Raw genomic sequence first — 19,746 nt, 5'->3', positions numbered from 1 at the left:
AGTTTATTGTGTTAAACATATGTCGCTGACTACGGTCGTTAAATTAGGCTCAACGAAGTTTAGTTATATTGGAACTGCATCAGTACTTACCTAAACTACTTTGTCAGAGCAAAGAAATGTTTACAGCAGAAGAGATGATCAGAGAAAATAACCTTTCTGTGGCAATCAACCGTCAATGTAGCTGTCATAGAAGGGTGCAGCTGCAGACAGTGCAACAAAATATATTTTTTTAAAGAACATTTGGGCATTTCTCTATTTTCTATGGCTGCATTTCAAAATACCAGATTTTTTTGAACATTTGAACTTAGTAGTTGATGATAGCGGACTGCTGATTTGTACGTGGAGGTGGTGACGTGGTAATGTTGTAAACTCTTCCATATAGTGACCAAAATACACAATTTAATTCATGTCGCTCATACAGTAGTATATTTTGTATTATTCCCGGACTATCCTGTCTTCCACTGAGCTAATGCAAATGAAACACGTGAGAACCAGTGGAATTTGACGTCAAAGTGAAAAATGGCGGGGTGGACGTCTTATGGACAACATAACATTGAGTAAATTATCACTTTTAGGCAAACTAGCCACCGTTTTTTTGTGAATAATGACAAACAACGTGAAGTAAAACTGAGTATACAGGTTTTATGTTTGTTCATGTAACAGAGCAAATGTCAAGCACTTAAGAGTGCAACAGTACTCGAGAGAACCAAAAAAAGCTGTATTTCTTCTGCACCATTTACAATGTACATTTCTACTTAAGACAGTCTGTATTTTCTCAGATTAAAACAATGTATGAAATAAAAATAATGATCCAACAGAATTGTGCAACATGAATTTAGACAAAAACTTAAAAAAGCAGTACCTTTGACATTTAGTAGTGATGAGAATGTATCCCCAACTCAAGAAAAACAAGGCTATTTTTTTCTAAAACGCTACAAAATTTTTGCTCAAATATAACATCATTTTCCAGTTAACAGAAGCAAAACAATGTAAAAGATCCCACAATCTGTGCAGAAACTGAAGAAAAACTCCAAAAAGACATTTACACATTAAACGTATTCCATACATTAAATAGGTCAACACTTTTTTTGAGAGAAGCTCTTGATTACATGACTCCTATAAAGAGACCAGGAAGAACACTAAGACTTTCCAGAGCAACACTTGTGGGGCTCAAACATCCCTGAATTAAAATCACAATAAATAACTGAAAACAAAAATCGTTAAGACAAAGACCATTCTGTAATGTGGACCTGAACTGGATTTTGTACTGATATACTGTGACTGTCGGATGTTAAGATCACAAAGCCTTTAGGAAACAGACTTAAAGTAAAGAGGCCTAAATCTCAACTAAGTACTTCTGGGAGTGAATCCTCCGAAACGTTTTTTTTTTTTACTATCCCTGTGAATTAATGCTTTTTTTCTTTCCCAATTCAATTTATATCATAGTAAAAACAAAAAAAAAACCACTTCATAATTATGATTAAAATCTGCATGATTCCATTTTTTTTTTTAAATGCACTTACGTCAGTGCAGGTCATGTTAGAGTGATAACAATCACTCTGCAACAATGTTGTACTCTTGCATATTGCACAGGGTTATTAAAAGTAAAATATGTCTTCTGCAGTTGCGTTGTCTTTGGTTTTACAGTCTCCTGGCTGGGTACTGAGTGCGTTATGATTGTGGTTGTGTTTCCTGATGCCGTTTCCTGAATGAGAGGGTATGGAGCTGGATAACTTCTCTGGATGGATAAACATATCTACAGAAACACCACAGAAATGGATTTACTAATACAGAAACCCGTATTAATGGTGAAATGACTAAAACAGCGCTGCTTTGAAGTAATATGAAGATACAGAGTGTACAAAGAAAATAAAAGGCAGAATAAATGATAATTCACCACACCAAAAATAATTTACCACCCCAAAAAATCATACAGGTTTGAATTAAAATGAGGGTGAGCAAATGACTGAATTTAATTTCAAGGCGTACTATCCCTTTAAACAAAGAAAAAGGAACTTTTTAATCAGAAACACAGACCAATCCCATGAGAGAACGAAGCTAAAATTAAGGTGAGACACAGAATCAAGAAGTTTTACCTGGATGGAGCTGGTGGGGACTGTTGGATCTCATGGCTCTTAAACTGCCTCCTTCCTTCCCTGAAACTTTGATGGGAAGTACCTGAGACACCTCTATGCCAGCTAAAAGTGTGAAAAAACTTTCAAGTTAAATTAAATTCACCTAAATCTTACTGATAGCTCTTTACCACTGCCCACAAAACAACATCAGCTCACAGACTAATGTAATGGAGTTAGTAAAACAGTTCATACCTGCACTCTTGGTGCGCTGGTGGGAGTTCCTGGGCTTGCTGTGCTTCTCCTTGCCTTTAGGTTGGGCAGCCAGCTTGGTGGGGATCTTCTGTTGGACGGAGCTGGCTTTGTGGGATTGGTTGGTGGTGCTAACGAGGTGGACGGGCACTACGGGTTTAACAGGAAGGTTGGCCATGCTCTCCCTGCGTGGCGGTACCAGAGGAGGCCTCTCGTCGAAGCCGGGAGTAACCACATTCAATATGGGGTAAGGTGGAGGTAGCTAGAATGAAAGGCAAGTTTATGCATGTACAGATATTCGGTACTTTAATTGTGATTTATACTATTTTGTCTCTCATTATACCTGTATCTGTTCATTCTCCATGGGAAAGGTTGCAGTGTTTAGAACATTCTCATTCCTCTTATACTTCTTCTCCAGCTGTTCCAGCCTTTCTCTGTCCTTCTCCACCTTTTCTCTATCCTTCTCCACCATGCGCATCGAGTCTCTGAGGCGCTCCAGATCCTTCTGGTATTCTGATTTACACCAGGCCAGTTCCTGTTTATCCTCTGCCAGATTTTTCTCCTGTTTGCTGCATTCCAGCTCTCTGTCCCTCAGCTCCATCTCCCTGACCTCCGCCTGCGCCCTCTGCCGCTCTCTTTCCTGCTCCCATTGCACCTGCTCCTGTCGGTGCTGATTCTGGAGCCGCTGGAAGTTGACCAGCTCCTCACGCTGCTTTTCCAAGTTCCGTTGCTTTTCCTTCTCCAGGAGAGTATTTCCCCGGGGTCGGGACATCAGCTCCTCAATAGTGGCGCGCTGTACCTCTATGTGGCTCTCTTGCTGCTGGAAGACGGACTGAGGAGGGAAGGGAACAGATGAAGAAATCAAAGATTCATTTGTGCTGATCTGAATTTACACAGATGAATATTTTATTTAAAACTATCATAGGCAACAGATGAATCATTTGATAACAATGAGAGTGAAGCACAACATGAAATGCAGTTTGGATTACCTGAAGGCTGTAAAGCTTCTGAGACAATTTAGTTACAGTGTCAAAAAGCTGTGGAGATAAAAACAGGTTATGTTCAAGTACACAATAGATTATTACACACTGCAGTCACTTTTGTTAGTTTGTGAATACTGGTTGTCATAATAAAAGGTGCAAATGTAATCTGAACAGCATAAAAACAGAAAAGAAATGTTCTTGTAACCTCACAAAACCCCTATATATATATCTGCACAACAAATGAATTAAAAAAAAACCCACACACACTAAAACCTGTCCTGGTCAAAACAAAACAAAAAACTACAAAACACAACAAAACAAAACAAAACTCCTTGGGTAACACAGAGTAATCAAATATTAAATCTCACCTCTGCTTTAGGAAAGTCTGAAGGATACGCACTACAGCTTTGTGGAGTTATCTCCTCATCTGCCTAAAGGGTTAAAACCAAGAACATACATTCTGGTTTACAGTCTAGTACCACTGCAAAAAAAAGTATGATACTTTAGTGTCAGCTCACCGACAGCTCCAGGTTTTCATCAGGGTCCGAGTTGGCCCACTGACTTTTGTCTCTCTGTCTTTCCATTAAACTCCCAATACCATCTGCAAACAAGTCCATTAGTCAATGGGAATGAATATGTAACTATTACACTAGTGTCACGAAAAAGTTGAAAGCTTCTCTTACTTCCTGGCTGCATGCAGGCATCACTGTCAAAGCCTGTTAAAGCATCCAGTCTTTTGGATAGTGGGACCAGATCCATCCCCTCACCAGAGGAAGGAGTTTGGCCCTGCTCACATGTTACCAGCGTGTTCTGTAAAATCTCCACTGAAGAAAGATTGAAAATAGATTACAATCAACCAAGCTTTAGTATTCAAATACACCACATTAATCTAATATACAGATTAGCAGATGTATGTGTGTGTGAAAAATATTATATAAGGTGTTAAAAAAAAGTCACAGTGGATCAGATCAGTTCCTATTCTGTTTTTATTTGAGCTCCATAAGATGAGATGAGATGAGATGTCACACCTACGAACGTTTGCATGCCATTTATTGTCCCAATCACTCAATTTTTATTACTAGAACAGAAGGATGGCGTTTAATGAATTAACTTCAAAAAGGTAACAGCAATACAAACATTTTCAGCCAATTTTATTAATACAATTTTATCAATTTATCAATACATACATTTTCGTTAACCGTGTAATAGCAATAATATTACTGCTAATATAAAAATAAAAATAAGATGAAATAAAAGTAACCCAAGCCTATACTCTACTCTACAGAGCTGTACTTTTATACTATAAAATATCAATACTGAATATAAACTAGGGCTGGACGATTAATCGACAAGAAATCAAAACCGAAATTCAGAACCTCTAACTGAGGTAATTTTCCCATGTCGGTTATTTCGGTTTTTTAATCCTATTAATACTTTCCCCTTAAAAATATACTACTGCGTCGGTGCTAGACGGATGTGTATGACTGTTGCACTCGCGTATTTTTGCAGCGTCTCGCACGTGAGTGGCGCGCTAAAAGAATTTAAACTTTTACACGCAGCGCTGCTCATCGATGATCAAAACAGTGGATCAATCAGAAGACCCCGGAGGCGGGGCAAGCATTGCGAGCGTTTGTTTACAGTAGCAGGTTGACATAACACAAGGGAGTAGGCATTCTGCGCTGTGCTTTTTTTAAACCATTCCTGAGTGCTGCGTCTTGCGGTTTTAGACACAAAGACGTGTTCTGTGTGAACAGCCAGTAAGAACCTAGAGTAAATACACATATAGGGTGACAGGACAAGATCAATGAGATGGTGCCATGCACTTTCTCTTAATCAGCAGACAGCTGTGTTCTATTTGCATACATTCATTATTTAAAATAATTGTTTACAGGAGATGCAAGTTATTATTTTCTACTTTTCACATTGCATTTTTTTAAATAACAGCCTATTAATTTATAAGAGATACAAGTTATTTTCTACTTGACAATGACAATATTTAAAATGTATTTTGTTTGCAAGAGATGCTGTTATTTTCTACTTTTGACATGGCAATATTAATTTATTTTTTTTGCAAAAAATGAAAGTTATTTTCTATTTTTTTAGGAAACTTGCTTTTTACAATAAAACTGAAATGTGACTTTTTTCACAAGACGTTTTCATTTCAAGCAAGCTTTGATTTCAGTTGTTCGAAATATTCAACAAATAACCATAAATAGTTTGTTCCCTTCAATTATTTTAAAATCACAAAGATAAGAAATGCACTCTTTCATTAGGAAAAAAAAATCCCACATTTATTAGTGGAGTTTTTTTTTTACACTACAACCATTTAATGAACTATGAGGGCAAAAAAAAATAATTCGTTAAATAACCGTAACCGAGGTAAAGTGTTCAATTAATCGAGGTTTAGATTTTAGGTCAAATTGCCCAGCCCTAATATAAACACAATTTCCCTTTTCTACTGAGCAGTGGAAGACTCACCATCTTTTACGGCTCCAGCGAGGAGTTGTTCTCCCTGCAGGGGCTCTGCTACATTCCCACGCATCAGATGGCGCTCACTCGGTGAGATGTCGGTAACACCTGTCCCATAGGCTGTGAAGCTGGAGAATAAACTCTGCTTCTCTGTAAGGAGATGCTCTATCAAGGCATCACGCATACAAAGCTCCTCTAGTCAGAAAACACCATTCAAAAAAGAAAGGACAATGTTAAATGTGACAACAGCTCATTGTATAGCAGAGAAAGGAAGACTGAAATCATAGACACAGATACAGAAATATGCATGTTACTTTGAAAGTTCCAGATCCTCTCTGGCAGTTCTTCTGGCTCCTCTTTCTCCTCTTCAGGACAGCTGAAACAAAACCAGAAAACTGTTGTTAGAAATAATCCCAGAAAAATTATGAAATATTATCCAGATTTCACTAATCTAAACCATTTTAACAAATCTTTAGGGGGAAAAAATGTTAAATGTTTACAAAAATCCAGTTTAATGTGCAAGAACTATTTTAAATAAGTAAATTTAAATTTCACTATAAATCACAAGTCTGTTGTCTGGCACATATTTAGCCTTTTGATTGACAGGATGTAATCAGCTCACAATCACACATAAGAAGTGCAATTTGTTAATAATTTACTTTCAGGGCAATATACACTACAGTTCAAAAGTTTAGGGTCAGTAAGAATTTTTGTTTGAAAGAAATACTTTTATTCAGCAAAGATGCATTAAACTGATCAAAAGTGAGAGTAAAGACATTTATAATGTTAGATTATAAGTAGTGCTGTCAAACGATTAATCATGATTAATCGCATCCAAAATAAAAGTTTTTGTTTACATAATATATGTGTGTACTGTGTATATTTATTATGTATATATAAATACACAAATGCATGTATATATATTTAAGAAAAATATGTTGTTTATATATTAAATATATTTATAAATAATATAAATTATATGAACAGAAATATATACATGTAAATATGTAAATATTTTCAAAATATATATTGTGTGTGTGTGTATTTGTATAAACATAAATATACACAGCACACACACATATATTATGTAAACAAAAACTTTTATTTTGGATGCGATTCATCGCGATTAATTGTTTGAGAGCACTAATCATAAGATTTATAAGAAATACAAGATTTCTATTTTCAAGAAATGCTTTTGAACTGTCTATTCATCAAAGAAACCTGAAAAAATCTGATCACAGTTTCCACAAAAATGTTAAGTAGGACAACTGTTTCAAACATTGATAAGAAATATTAATAATATTTCAGAATATTACTGTTTTTACTGTATTTTTTTATCAAATAAAGGTGGTGCAAATCAGAGACTTCAAAACAAATGTTACTATCTTTTAACCAAATTTTTGAACTTTAGTTTATTTAAAAAAAAACAAAAAACAGTTTATGAAACGCACCATTCCACAGCCATCCAGATTTGTTCTCTCCAGGTTTTGCGCTCCTCTCCGGAGGAGGTTTGAAACTCATACATTCCTGGATTGTCCGAGGAGGCTGAGATCAGAAACAAGGCCTTCTCATCGTGAGCCACTTCACGCACGATAAGCTTCAGCAGTGAGATCACCGCAGGTTTGCCATCCTACAGGAGCACGTTAGGCAGCTGACATTTAATGAGAATGACAACTGTAAACTAGACATAAACAACATGCCAAATTATTACATTCTGCTCACCAGAGAGGCAAAGGTAAGTCGCTGATCTTTCTCCAGTAACAGCAGCAAAACATCTGACAACAGCAAGACAAGGACATCTAAAGGCATATGAGAGAAATACTGAAATGTCAGCCAGCTATCAAATGAGCAAAGTAAAATTACAGGGGCCGGTTGCAGCAGCTGGACGTACACCCGGTTGTAAGACTAGTCTGGACGTAAAATGCGCTTTAAGTCGTGTGAATGAATGAATTTAAACCCGTTGCACCATCTCGGCGTAGTGCTACGTCTGAGACTAAATCTTACGCCTAGTCAGAGGTAGGTGTAAAGTGAAAAGTCATGATTTGCTCGGACATTATTAGTTTTAGTCTGTTAGTTAATTATTACTGCAGGCGTGAACTGTAATGTTTATGGTCTTTTCGGGCAGGATAAGCAATATCAATCGCGACGCTCGGTGTAGATTATACCACACTACTGACAGTAACTGATCTAATAAAAAATCTTTTTCTGTACAGCATGTAATTATGCAGTAAAATATTACATATGATCTGGGATTATTAAAAGAAACTGTACCATTCCATATCTTGCTTGGAAGGACAGTATAAATGCTTGGAAATATTTCACGTCTTTAATTCCATTCATTATTTGAGGCATGCCTGCCATCCAATAATTGCAGTAAGGTTTTGTGCTTTGTTACTTTTAATCAGAAATAAAGTATCAGCTTCCAAATTCTGTCAGTTTTATCACAAAATACAAACTATAAATGTGGTTTTTCAGCCACAGAAAGATGTCAGTAAAACACACAATGTCAAGTAAAGTCACATTTACCTCAGGAAAGACATTCATTGCCTACATAAACTCGATAGTCAGCTAGAAAAAAATAACTATAGAGAGAAGCATTGTATTACATTCATTATATTTGACTTAACCTGCCGCCTTCATTTTTAATGTTTGTTTGAAGAAATCTGTAGTGGGAATGTGTAGGGAGACTTCAGATATAAAAACGCGGACTTGTTAGAAAATGTTTACTCAATGCGTGGACGCGCATTGTCTACGCCGGGCGTAGTTGTGCCTGATCGTAGTTTTAATTGGTGCAGCAGGTGTAAATATTTATCGTAAAGCTGGACGTTGCAAAGCCCAGCTTAGGGCTTACACCCAGCTTTTTTACGTCTAGCTGGTGCAACCGGCCCCAGATAATTACAGAAAAAACAAAGCACATGGCCTACAGCACAAGAATCCAAGTTGATGGGAAACAAGAAGATGAAAATGCAAATTAAACATATATAACGTATATAATGTATATAATGTTTTAATTATTTTCTATTAAGTCCATGATATATCTGTTATTGGTACAATGATCACCTTTGCTTTTGTTAGACGTTAGCCTCCAGTTGAGAATGCCCTCATGAAGCAGCCTCCTCTCGCCCTGCAGCATGTCCTCTCTGCGAAACACTCTCCCGTGGGTCGTCTTGACCTGGGACCTGGGCTCCAGCTTACTGCTCAAGTCCCTCAGCCGTGCCGCTTTCTCAAACTCATCAACATGGGTATTTACTTGTGAGATGGTGTCTTTCAGCAGTTCCAGACCTTGTACCAGGTTCCTATGCTCTTCTGAGTCAACTGTCAAAAGGAAGCAAATCATGCAACCTCAATGAAGGTGTCTTATGGATATGCTTTTTTTAAACACTATTTTCAGCATTGATAATAATATACATAATATTTCACAATATTTAATAATAACATTTCACAATATTTTTGTTCTAAAGAACAAAATTCTCTATTTGAAGTTACATTTACATAAAAAAACACAAACTATACAAACTCAAAACAGATCATACGGTTTTCTTGAAAGAAAAACAAAACTAATTCATTTAAAAAAACGTACCTTCAGTGTATTTAATTACACGTTCAAATAAAACTGGATACTTTGTGATGCGCTGTGTTATAAGAAGAATTATCTCTGGTATTCCTAATCTCCGCATGATAGACAGCTGACATATTTTCTGAGAACAGAAAATGGTGTTGTTATCAGAAAGTGAAAGGATTTATTGAATAAAACTTTTTTTTTTTTTTTTTTATAAATAAAAGAATATTATAAAACGTTTTCAAGAAGTTCTTTTAAAACTTGACAACAAAAGTTCAGGTCTTACTCGTATAAAACTCTGGAATTTCTTGCTGTTTTGCATTAAGTCTTTGTAGAAGTTGACTGCATCGATGTGGTGACTGCAGAACACTCCATAGCAGTGTTGCATTCTGTCTCTTAGTTCACCTGAAAACTTCACACACAATCATACATGCAGATCAGACAGTAGTACCACTGCTAAAAGCAAAAGATATTTATAATGCCAAAAGTTAATCAAGAAATGTTAAGGTTATTTACAAATGTAAACATTTAAAATCAGTTAAGACAGTTATGAACACTGCTTAATTTAATCATACATTACAGTTTGAAAATGTTTGGTGTCAAATTTTTTAAAACTTTTTTCCAAAGAATTCTCTTATGCTCAACATATGCTATGTTTATTTTATCGAAATTCAATAATATTGCGAAACATTCTTATAACTGCTTTCTATTTTAAAATATTTTACTGATGAATTTTCAGCTGCCATTACTTCAGTCACACAGGTTGTCCTAGCAATGTGGTTCAACACATTAACTATGAACACAACTATGTTCCACTAAAAAAAATGTTTTTCTCAAGTTTAACCCTAATTAAAAACCTTTTAGTAAAATGCTTGAATACTTTGATACTTTGTTATATAACGCAATGGCATTAATAGATTAAGTACAGCTTGAGTATCCAAATACTTTTTGGGGCCATTGTATGGCAACCTAATTTAATGTTAAAACAATAATTCCATTCATTTCAGGAAGCACCTGCTGCTTAGCTCAGCTCTGGGGAATGTGGACCCAAAGATCATATGAAGGACAATGGCTATAACTGACAGTTTGGTGATCCAAAGAATGCAGCTAGAGAAACAAAAGTCTAATCCAGGTTGGTACTTGGTCTTTGTCGTATAACTAACAATTGAGCCTCAAGTCTTTAGATGCATCTGGCATACTGGGAATCTATGCACATCCTACAGCATATATATAATAAAAATACCTGTGTGATAAGAATATCTCCAATACTGTGGATGCAGTAATTCTGGGTACTGCCTGGCTCCAAAGATTCAATTCTTTGCTGTTTAAGGCGGTTGAGGAAAAGCTGATGCAGCTGCAGCAAGTTATCCACCTGTGGAAACAGTCTTTCCAGCTGCATCTCGTCCATTTGCAGGGTCTCACGCAGTTCCCGCACATATACACCCAAAACCAACTTTAGCATCCGCACATGGTTTATTTCTGTCTGAATCAGCTCTGTCATAATTATGATAACAATCACATATTACTCAAGCGATAAACTTTTCTAAGAAAATGAGAGAAAAAAACTGTAATGAAAGCCCATACCATGTATTACGTCTTGTCTTTTAATGTCCTCTTTGGAATACTCTTTTAAATATTGCTGGTCAACAGCTAAACTCCAGGTGGGAGCTTCAAAGTCCAGAGCATCTGCTTCCAGATCTTCACATAGTGCATTATAACACCCATCTGTGTAGAAGAGGAGTAAATATACACTTTCCTTAACATCAACAAACAAGACCTATATCAAGACACATTTAAATCACATAGCTACAGTAACTAAACAGGTCAAATATCCAACCATCAATATTGATGGTGTCAGCAGAGTATGTCGACGGTACATTTGAATCTTCTAGCAAGGGCTTGAATCTCACAGAATCGATTTCTTCCATCTTTTGTTCTGAAAAACAAAAAGACAGCCAGAAGACTATTAAAATGAGCAAGAAAAACTGTTTTTTCTAAATAAACAAATTCTTAAAGGTGAAGCATCTCATTTCTGTGCCACCAAACAGAATCATAAGAATAAAATCTAATGTCATTAAATAATTCTAATATGCTGATTGGTGGCCAAAATCTTTTTTTTTTTTTTTTCTTAATTGTTGAGAACAGTTGTGCTGCTTTATTTTTTTGTGGGTCCAGTGATGCATTTTTTCACGATTCTTTGATGAATTTAAAGTTCAAAAGAACAGCACTTATTTGAAACAAAATCTTTTGTAACATTATGTTATTTAAATGTCTTTACTGTAACTTTTGATAAATTGAATGTGTCCTTGCTGAATAAAAAATATTTTCTTTCCACAAAATAAACAAACAAAAAACTTAATGACCCTAAACTTTTGAACATCAGTTGAGTCAAAGTTGCTGCTTCATGAAAAAATAATTTTAAAGCAGCTGTACCATTACTACAGTTTCTGCCCAGAATGCCAGAGCACTGACCTGTGGCTGGAGTGATAACTGGAGATGGTTAAAATCTGGAGGACACAGGTTTATCTGTGCTGTAAGAGGGTCATGCCTGCTATGTCATGGAGCAGATACAGCCAAGCGCAGGATGAATAATCTCTGTCTGAGGAAAAAAAAAAAAAAAAAAGAGCAGAAAATTAGCGTTGGGCCTTTGGATATGCTACTTAAAAACATTCTGGATCAAATGCATATTTAGACGCAATAACATAAGTTCCTTCCTGGTATTCTTACACAGATACAATGCAGAAGTTACTGGGTTTCCAGGATTTACTTCCAGGATTTAAGAAAGTTGCAATATTTCTTAAAAAATTAAATATTATGAGAAATACATAAAATAGTTAATGTCTTACAATTTTTTCCAAACTGATGGACAAGAAGAAAGTATTTTCTGTTGTAATCGGCAACATGTGACAGTTTAAGCAGGAGTGAGGACGCAATTGTCATTAAAACTGATGAAAAAAAAAATGAAAAAACACTCCGAGACCATTATTCATTAAACAAGACATTAGAGCTAAAAGGCATTTAAATAGATCCATATTTTCAACCTTTGACCTAAATAAGATCAAGCGCTGTTCCTCACATTTTGCTTTTAAATCTATGATGGCCTTAAAGGTCTTATGTGACTATGGCTGTGCAGGTGAAGGTGACAGAAGCATGTTTATCATGAATACACTTCTGGTGAACATATATGATATGATCTGCTTTGGTTTGTCTCCAGCACACGCACACGCTGAAGTGGAAAACTGATCAAGCGAATGCATGAACATTATATGACAAACTGATTTAATGAAATAAAATGTATACGTTGAATCAATGCAACATTAGCCGTTTTCATATAAAAGTCAAATGCAAATGCAATGCATCAATAGTGTGCTAGTAGACACAGGCAAGAGAAATAAATGGGTGGTGGGGCTACTGTACTAGTCTGGTTCCATACTTGGAAATCAGGATATTGAAAAAACAAAAAACAAAACTGCTTCTCTGAAACAGCAAACTGGTTTTGGTTTGTCAGATTACTAAGCTCTTGTCAGACAAGGTTAAAGAGCAGAAGGCACATGACTTTGCAGAAAACAGGCTTGATTTTTTTCCCCTTTTGCATGGATATTTATTTTTGGATTGTGGTTTTCTTTTCCCCTATTGACAAATTTAGAGGGAAGTAAACTTCTAATAAAAATGCAGATTTGCATAGATAGGCCTAAATAGTAAAAGTTGCCTTATCTGAGATATGAAATGTTTCTTACAGTTTCCAGCATGTAAGGCATAAAACTAAAGTAAACAAACCCACCAGCCAAATTTACACAGGTAGATTATTATATAATTGTATTACACTACAAAAGTTTGGTGCCAGCCAGTAATTAATACTTTTATTTACCAAGGACACATTAAAATTTATATTTCTTGGCAACAATGTAAAAGTCTGTCACTTTTAAACAATTTCAAATAAATGCTGTCCTTTTGAACTTTCCTTTTATCAAACAGTTCTGAAAAATGTATCACTGTTTTTACATAAATATTACACAGCACAACTATTTTCAACATTGATAAGAAATTCGTAATAAGAAATTGTATAATATTTCACTCTAGTTGTGTTTTTAGTATTTTTGTATTCTGTGTTTATTGCATCAGATACATGGCTTGGTGAGCATAAAAGATTTTTCAAAAACATTAAAAAAAAATCGTACTGACCCCAAACCTCTGAACGGCAATGCATTTACAGTATATGGTTACAATGTTCCCCCTTTTTTTAGGGGGAAAAAAACTACACCTACAGGTAAACACTGTAGTTTTAGATGCTTTGACAGATCACCAGGTTTTTCAGCATTTTAATCACCTTTGCATTTTTGCAGTCCACCATAGAAATAGACTTTCGAATTTTCAAAAATTCTATGTAGTTTCTTAATTAATACAAGGTCATAAAGTGGCAAGTATAATTATAAAAGAATTAGAAAAATGCTGTTTGAAGTAGTTTTAGATGAAGTATTGCAGGACACTGTAATGTGACTCGTGTCAACTACCCAAAGGCTTCATTCTGAAAATAGCAAAGCAAAAACAATTCACAAAAGACAAATTCACAAAAGACAATTCACAGAAAACCCAGAGAAACACGTTGACAAATGTACAACACACTATGAGATTATATTTATACACCAAAGGGTGTGTCCTAACAAAACACTAAAGATTACTCAATACTGTCCGACACATCAAGGCAATGACACAGACACAGTAAGGAGTTTCATATCCAAACAACACATGACTTAACTGAATGAAAAAAAGGGAGACTAAGACATTCTTCAAACATCTTCTTTTGTGTGCCACACAAGAAGGAAAGTCATACAGGTTTGGAACAACATGAGGGAGAGTAAATGATGAGAGAATTTACAATTTGATGTGAACTACCCTATAATTGTAGTTGTCATATTAAACTGTCATAGCAGAAAATGTTTTAACAACAACAACAACACCTCATAATTAATATATTTAAAATGACTACAGTTGAAAGCACTCTGCTCTATCTTCAAGAAAGTTATGATACATCTTGTGAACACACTAACAAGGCTTAATAGCTATTCATACAGTACACTCATTCATAAAGGCTAGCATGTGTAAAGTGCATGAAGGCTAAATGAAAGAGGCAAACCAGAAGAGCGAACCTGCCCATAAACACATGACTTGTGCTCCATTATAAAGAGGAGGATACTGACTAGGATGCACATTTCGTACTCAAATCCAGCTGCACCTTGATGAATTGCGGTTAAAGGGGTCATATGACGTTGCTAAAAAGAACATTATTTTGTATATTTGGTGTAATGCAATGTGTTTATGCGGTTTAAGGTTAAAAAAAACATTATTTTCCACACACTGTACATTATTGTTGCTCCTCTATGCCCCGCCTTTCTGATGTTGCATCCAGTGGGGACATAATTACTGATTATAATGACTTATACTGTCTTTTTACGCGTTGCGTTGCGTATCGTGCTGCGTAAACATAAAACCATGTCTGCAATTGTGATCGATTGTGAAACTACAAACAACAAGCACTACAGGCCAAATAAAGTAGTTTCGCTTTCACAACGAAACACAGCGTCTCCACAATATGGCGGCAGCGGCAGCATCAATACTTAGTATATTATTATAGTGTTATATTTCAATTTCACAAAGAAATGTGCAGCATTTTGCCAAGCAATAATAAAAGGACACATTTAATGTATAATTGGTCTTAAATCTCATTTTGTAAAAAAAACAAAAAAAAAACACGAATTGAATCGAATCGTGAAATCAAAATCGTGAATCGAATTGAATCGTGAGTTGAGTGAATGAATGAATGAATGAATGATGCTTTTGGCGCCAGTGCGCTCACCACACACCAGCTCTACAGGTGGAGAGGAGAGAGTCATAGAGCCAATCAAGTGGATGGGGATTATTAGGAAGCCATGATTGACAAAGGCCGGGGGGCAATTTGGCCAGGCACTGGGGTTACACCCCTACTCTTTACAAGAAGTGCCATGGGATTTTTAATGATCACAGAGAGTCAGGACCTCGGTTTAACGTCTCATCCGAAAGACGGTGCTTTTTGACAGTATAGTGTCCCTGTCACTATACTGGGGCGTTAGGACCCACACAGACTGCAGGGTGAGCACCCCCTGCTGGCCTCACTAACACCTCTTCCAACAGCAACCTAGTTTTCCCAGCAGGTCTCCCATCCAAGTACTGACCAGGCTCAACCCTGCTTAGCTTCAGTGGGTGACCAGTCTTGAGCTGCAGGGTGATATGGCTGTGAATCGTTACATCCCTACTCCAAAGAGAAAGGAAAACTTGAAACTGCATCATATGACCCCTTTAAAGGCACTGACTTGCCATTTCAAATTGCTGGGAGACCAAGAAGTATCACTGCATGGGCGGAGGCACACTTAAATAACACTCAGACCTCCCCTCAGTAGTTATGTAATGCCGTTTTCTGCAGATGGTTTTATTACGGTATACCATTCACGCTGAATGACAACTTCTGCTGCAGGCTGCACCTCTCTTGAATCATCTGCTGGATGGAGATGAGTATAGCCACTCAAAATGCAGCTAAGGTTTATGCTTATCAGTCAAACGAGAAAAGCAGGCTGCCCCAGTCTGGGTAGAACAACGAACGCCCTCCTTACTTTACACCGAGCATAAGACATGAAATTTGACTCTTCCACCATCTTTGTTTTTCTTATAAACTAAAAACTCCCATTCTGAACTGTAACACTACATCAAGGGAGGGCATTAGTAAGGCTACATTAATATTAACTGGGTTTGCACAGGTGTGATCAGAGGATGCAGCAGCTGCAAAATGTGAGTTTTTTGTTTACTCATGCTGTAACTGATTTACTAGTTCTGTTACTGCGTGGAAAACACCTGGCTTGCAAACCACTTCTGACCATGAAGCCAACCTCCCCCCTCACATATCAACAGGCCAGATAGAATACAGAAAGCCTCCCTGTTTCTCGCAAAAAACAGATAAGCTAAAGATTACCCATAACCTTTAAAGACGATGACCTTTAATGCTAGTCTAAGACAAAGTTTTGTGAGATTCCTGCTGAATGTGGTGAGCTCTTGATCAGAGCAAAGGGACTGACTTTATTAAAGGAATAATGGATGAATAAAGGGGTAGCAGAACGTTGCAAATTATATATGCAAGTATAAGTTTCATATAAGCATAACTGAATGCTGAAGGCTTATTTCAAGCTTATTCCTTTAAACTAACAAGTGCCTATTTGTATGTTTACTGGTACTTAATTTCTAATGTATTCTTTTTAATTATCAATTAGATATCAGTCTGTACTTCAATGATGGTTAATAGTACTTGTTCATCACATCTAGCACTTCTTTTGTCTACTAGTAACTATCCTAACAGTTATTAGTATCTATTCCTGATTTACAGTACACATATCTTTATATGAGACACTAGTATTCACCCCAATAGTTTCTAGTAATATTTCTTATTTCACTGGTTATTTATTTATAAATAACCAAAGCATACAATTAATAAAAAACTACATAAGACATTCAATCTTAATACTAGACAAAGATTCTAAAAAAACTTTCATACATTGATACTTAAAAAAAAAATACATAAATTAAGCACATCTCTAAATAAAATCATTGTTTATTTACACTAAAAACAGTGCAGTCCAGTAAAATATGTTTAACAGCCATTGTAGTTGACTTTGAAGAAGGATGATGGTGGTGGTGTATATTTCACAGGTTTTTTTTTTTTTTTTTAATATACCTTCGTCTTAGTCAGATGTCCTATTCAGAATTAGGGTTGTTATAGTTAACTAAAACTAAAAAAAAATTTTTTACTTGACATAAAATAAAATATAAAAAACTTAATGAAATAAAAATAAAAATGACAATACAACAAAATTACAAAAAAATGTAACTAAAAATTAAAAATGAAATATAGGTTTTTATTATATTAATAAAACCATAACAGTATCTCAATAGTAGCAAAAGAACACTGATCAGTGTTTATAGTTAATTAAAATGTCCCTATAAAGTAAAAAATGTTACTATAAACAACTGGAATACAATACACTTAAACAGGTACCAATGTCAATTTATTCACTAGGAAAACCTAACAAATATTCTAGTAACTACTTGAATAGTTACAAGCAGCTAAAGAAAAAGAGCTAGTACTTAACAGTTTACAAGTAACTTTAATAGGTACAAGGAACAACTGCATACAAATCAGAAGCTGATCATCTAGAAAAAAAACCCTCAAAAAAGGCTATTGTTAACAATGTTACCTGTCACTATCCAGACCATTAGAGAAATAAAATTACTAGAAAGTAGTGTCAATTTGAACAGACAGTCACAACTGCTTTCTAATGTATTACTGGAATAAGTACTACTTTCTAAGGTATGAAAGGTTACAAGTGAAACTGAATTACATATAAAAAATATACTAGTCACTGTTTGATTAAAAATCAAGTATCTAAAACAAAGGAAAACAAGTTTAGTCATTTTACAAATACAAAAGAAAGGACCTCAAACCAACCAAAAACTCAGCCCTTCTACAGATCTGACACTGGTGAAACTAGAGTCATGAATGATTTAGTCATTAATCAGACAGAATGCGAGGAATGTAATGTCGCAGATAAACCATGCATTCTTCATACAGCAGAGTGTAAACACAGCCATCAAACCGATCTGAAAACATGTAACTTAACTTCACTGACCGCATCTACTCGCCACTATAAACATGTCATGTTCTGATTATAACACATAGCCATGTTTGTGCTTCTTTCAGAATTAAAGAGGCATCATGATTAATCCTGAAGTAAAATCACAGCGAAACTTTCCCTGCTACTGATCTCATACGTCACACTCCTCCTCTGCGGAGCACCGCAACGATAAATGAATGATAGGCCACAAAAACAAAAAATAAGCACTTAAAAGACGCCCTGTATCTCTAAACAAAACCAAATTGAGTGTTTAGTAACAAAAATTCAGGTTTCGGAACCTATAAACCACAACGTCGATTAAAGAACACGAGGCCTCGATGACAAAACTTTAAACACAAAGGGGCTCGCGCAAAGTTTAGCAGCTTTAGCTACAAAAGTTTCTACTCACCATTTTTAAAGAAACATCACATAATTTCAGCTTCGAACCATTTATTCCGTATGCTAACCTCTTCTCTTTTTTTACAGGACAGTTTCTTTTCTTAAGCATCCGCCACACTGCTCACAACAAGTGCAGCGCACACACACACACACGCACGCACGCACGCACGCACGCACGCACACACACACACACACACACACACGAGAAGGTAAAGCTCGCTCTCCTAGCGCGCACGCTCACTTCGAGGCATGCCGGGAACATAAGGCGCGGGGTTTGTGTTCACCCGCAGCAGTTTTGTTTTTGTCACTTTAGTAAGCTAATTTTCATTTTAAACATGTCTCTATCATAAGTGTAGATTTTTAAAAACCACCCCTTCTTTTCCTCACTTCATAAATGAACTTACAATAATTGCTTAATCTCTCTGTACACTTTCGAGTAATAAGGCTATTACATTAGCTATTTTTTTCAACGAGTTTAGTGACTCATAGTATCTTAAAAACCCCTTCTGCAAAATTATGTACATGCATTATTATTATTGTTTTATTTTATTATTATTATTTTTAACACTGAATATATTTCATTTTGATTTCTAATTCAAATTTAACCACTGCCATACAATGTATATAACTTATAGCTGTGTCTGTTTTGATATTTCTTACTTTTGTTCACGTAAAGCCTGTTTTGTTTGTACCTTTTTTATTTATATACCTTTGTTGAGTGAGTGTGTGTGTGTGTGTTCTTTTTATTTCAGTCTCAGTTTAAGTTATTTTAGTACAAGTTGAATTAAATGAAAATGAGAACTGTTCCCTAGTCATCAAACCGAAATAAGGTAAGTTTAATAATTACTTTTATTTTAGTTAACGTTTATTATATTTAAAGTAATGTTTTCTTTTGTATTTAGTTAGGTTTTATAACCCTGGCTCATACCTCCTGTTGGTTAAATTCTCGTTGCTACATTGAACTTCAAATTTCAGCTAGCTAGACGAACTACTAGCGTTTTCAAGATTGGGAGAAAGGGTGAGAAAATAGAACGAAATAGAAATATAGCAAATAAGACTGGAAACAAATATAGCTGAAACACAAAAGATTACTAACATAATAGACAGTGTTTGTGTGTGCCGGTTACTCTCACAGTTTTGGCAAGTGTAGTCTAGTTTGTGTAATATTATAGGCTATAAAATGGTATTATAGGCCTATGTTATAGAGAGAGAGAGCCTGCTAATCCATCATCCAATTCCGTAATTTAGCATTAATATTAATACGAGGTTTCAGTTTTTACAGTGGACCATGTTGTACAGCAGGTGGCAGCAAAATCTCT

General features: G+C 35.7%; 1 protein-coding gene across 1 annotated transcript; it reads right to left on the bottom strand.

The window, feature by feature from the left end:
- Window positions 1-1,460: 1,460 nt before the first annotated feature.
- Window positions 1,461-18,584, bottom strand: LOC107668949 (rho guanine nucleotide exchange factor 18-like). The gene is made up of 20 exons (XM_016461016.1): window positions 18,438-18,584; window positions 11,808-11,934; window positions 11,173-11,271; window positions 10,920-11,060; window positions 10,579-10,829; window positions 9,622-9,747; window positions 9,357-9,474; window positions 8,837-9,091; window positions 7,499-7,575; window positions 7,228-7,406; window positions 6,091-6,152; window positions 5,786-5,971; window positions 3,991-4,131; window positions 3,826-3,908; window positions 3,676-3,738; window positions 3,314-3,361; window positions 2,668-3,156; window positions 2,328-2,586; window positions 2,097-2,198; window positions 1,461-1,756 (listed from the first exon to the last, which is right to left on the bottom strand). The coding sequence occupies exons 3-20, from the start codon at window positions 11,261-11,263 to the stop codon at window positions 1,599-1,601; spliced, it is 2,829 nt and encodes a 942-aa protein (XP_016316502.1). The 5' UTR covers window positions 11,264-11,271; window positions 11,808-11,934; window positions 18,438-18,584; the 3' UTR covers window positions 1,461-1,598.
- Between the last annotated feature and the right edge of the window lie 1,162 nt (window positions 18,585-19,746).

Source organism: Sinocyclocheilus anshuiensis, unplaced genomic scaffold (genome assembly GCF_001515605.1).
Source record: "Sinocyclocheilus anshuiensis isolate Anshui unplaced genomic scaffold, SAMN03320099.WGS_v1.1 scaffold4, whole genome shotgun sequence".
Taxonomy (NCBI): domain Eukaryota; kingdom Metazoa; phylum Chordata; class Actinopteri; order Cypriniformes; family Cyprinidae; genus Sinocyclocheilus; species Sinocyclocheilus anshuiensis.
The sequence above is the reverse complement of the archived record's forward strand: the minus strand, read 5'-3'. Positions and strand labels throughout refer to the sequence as shown.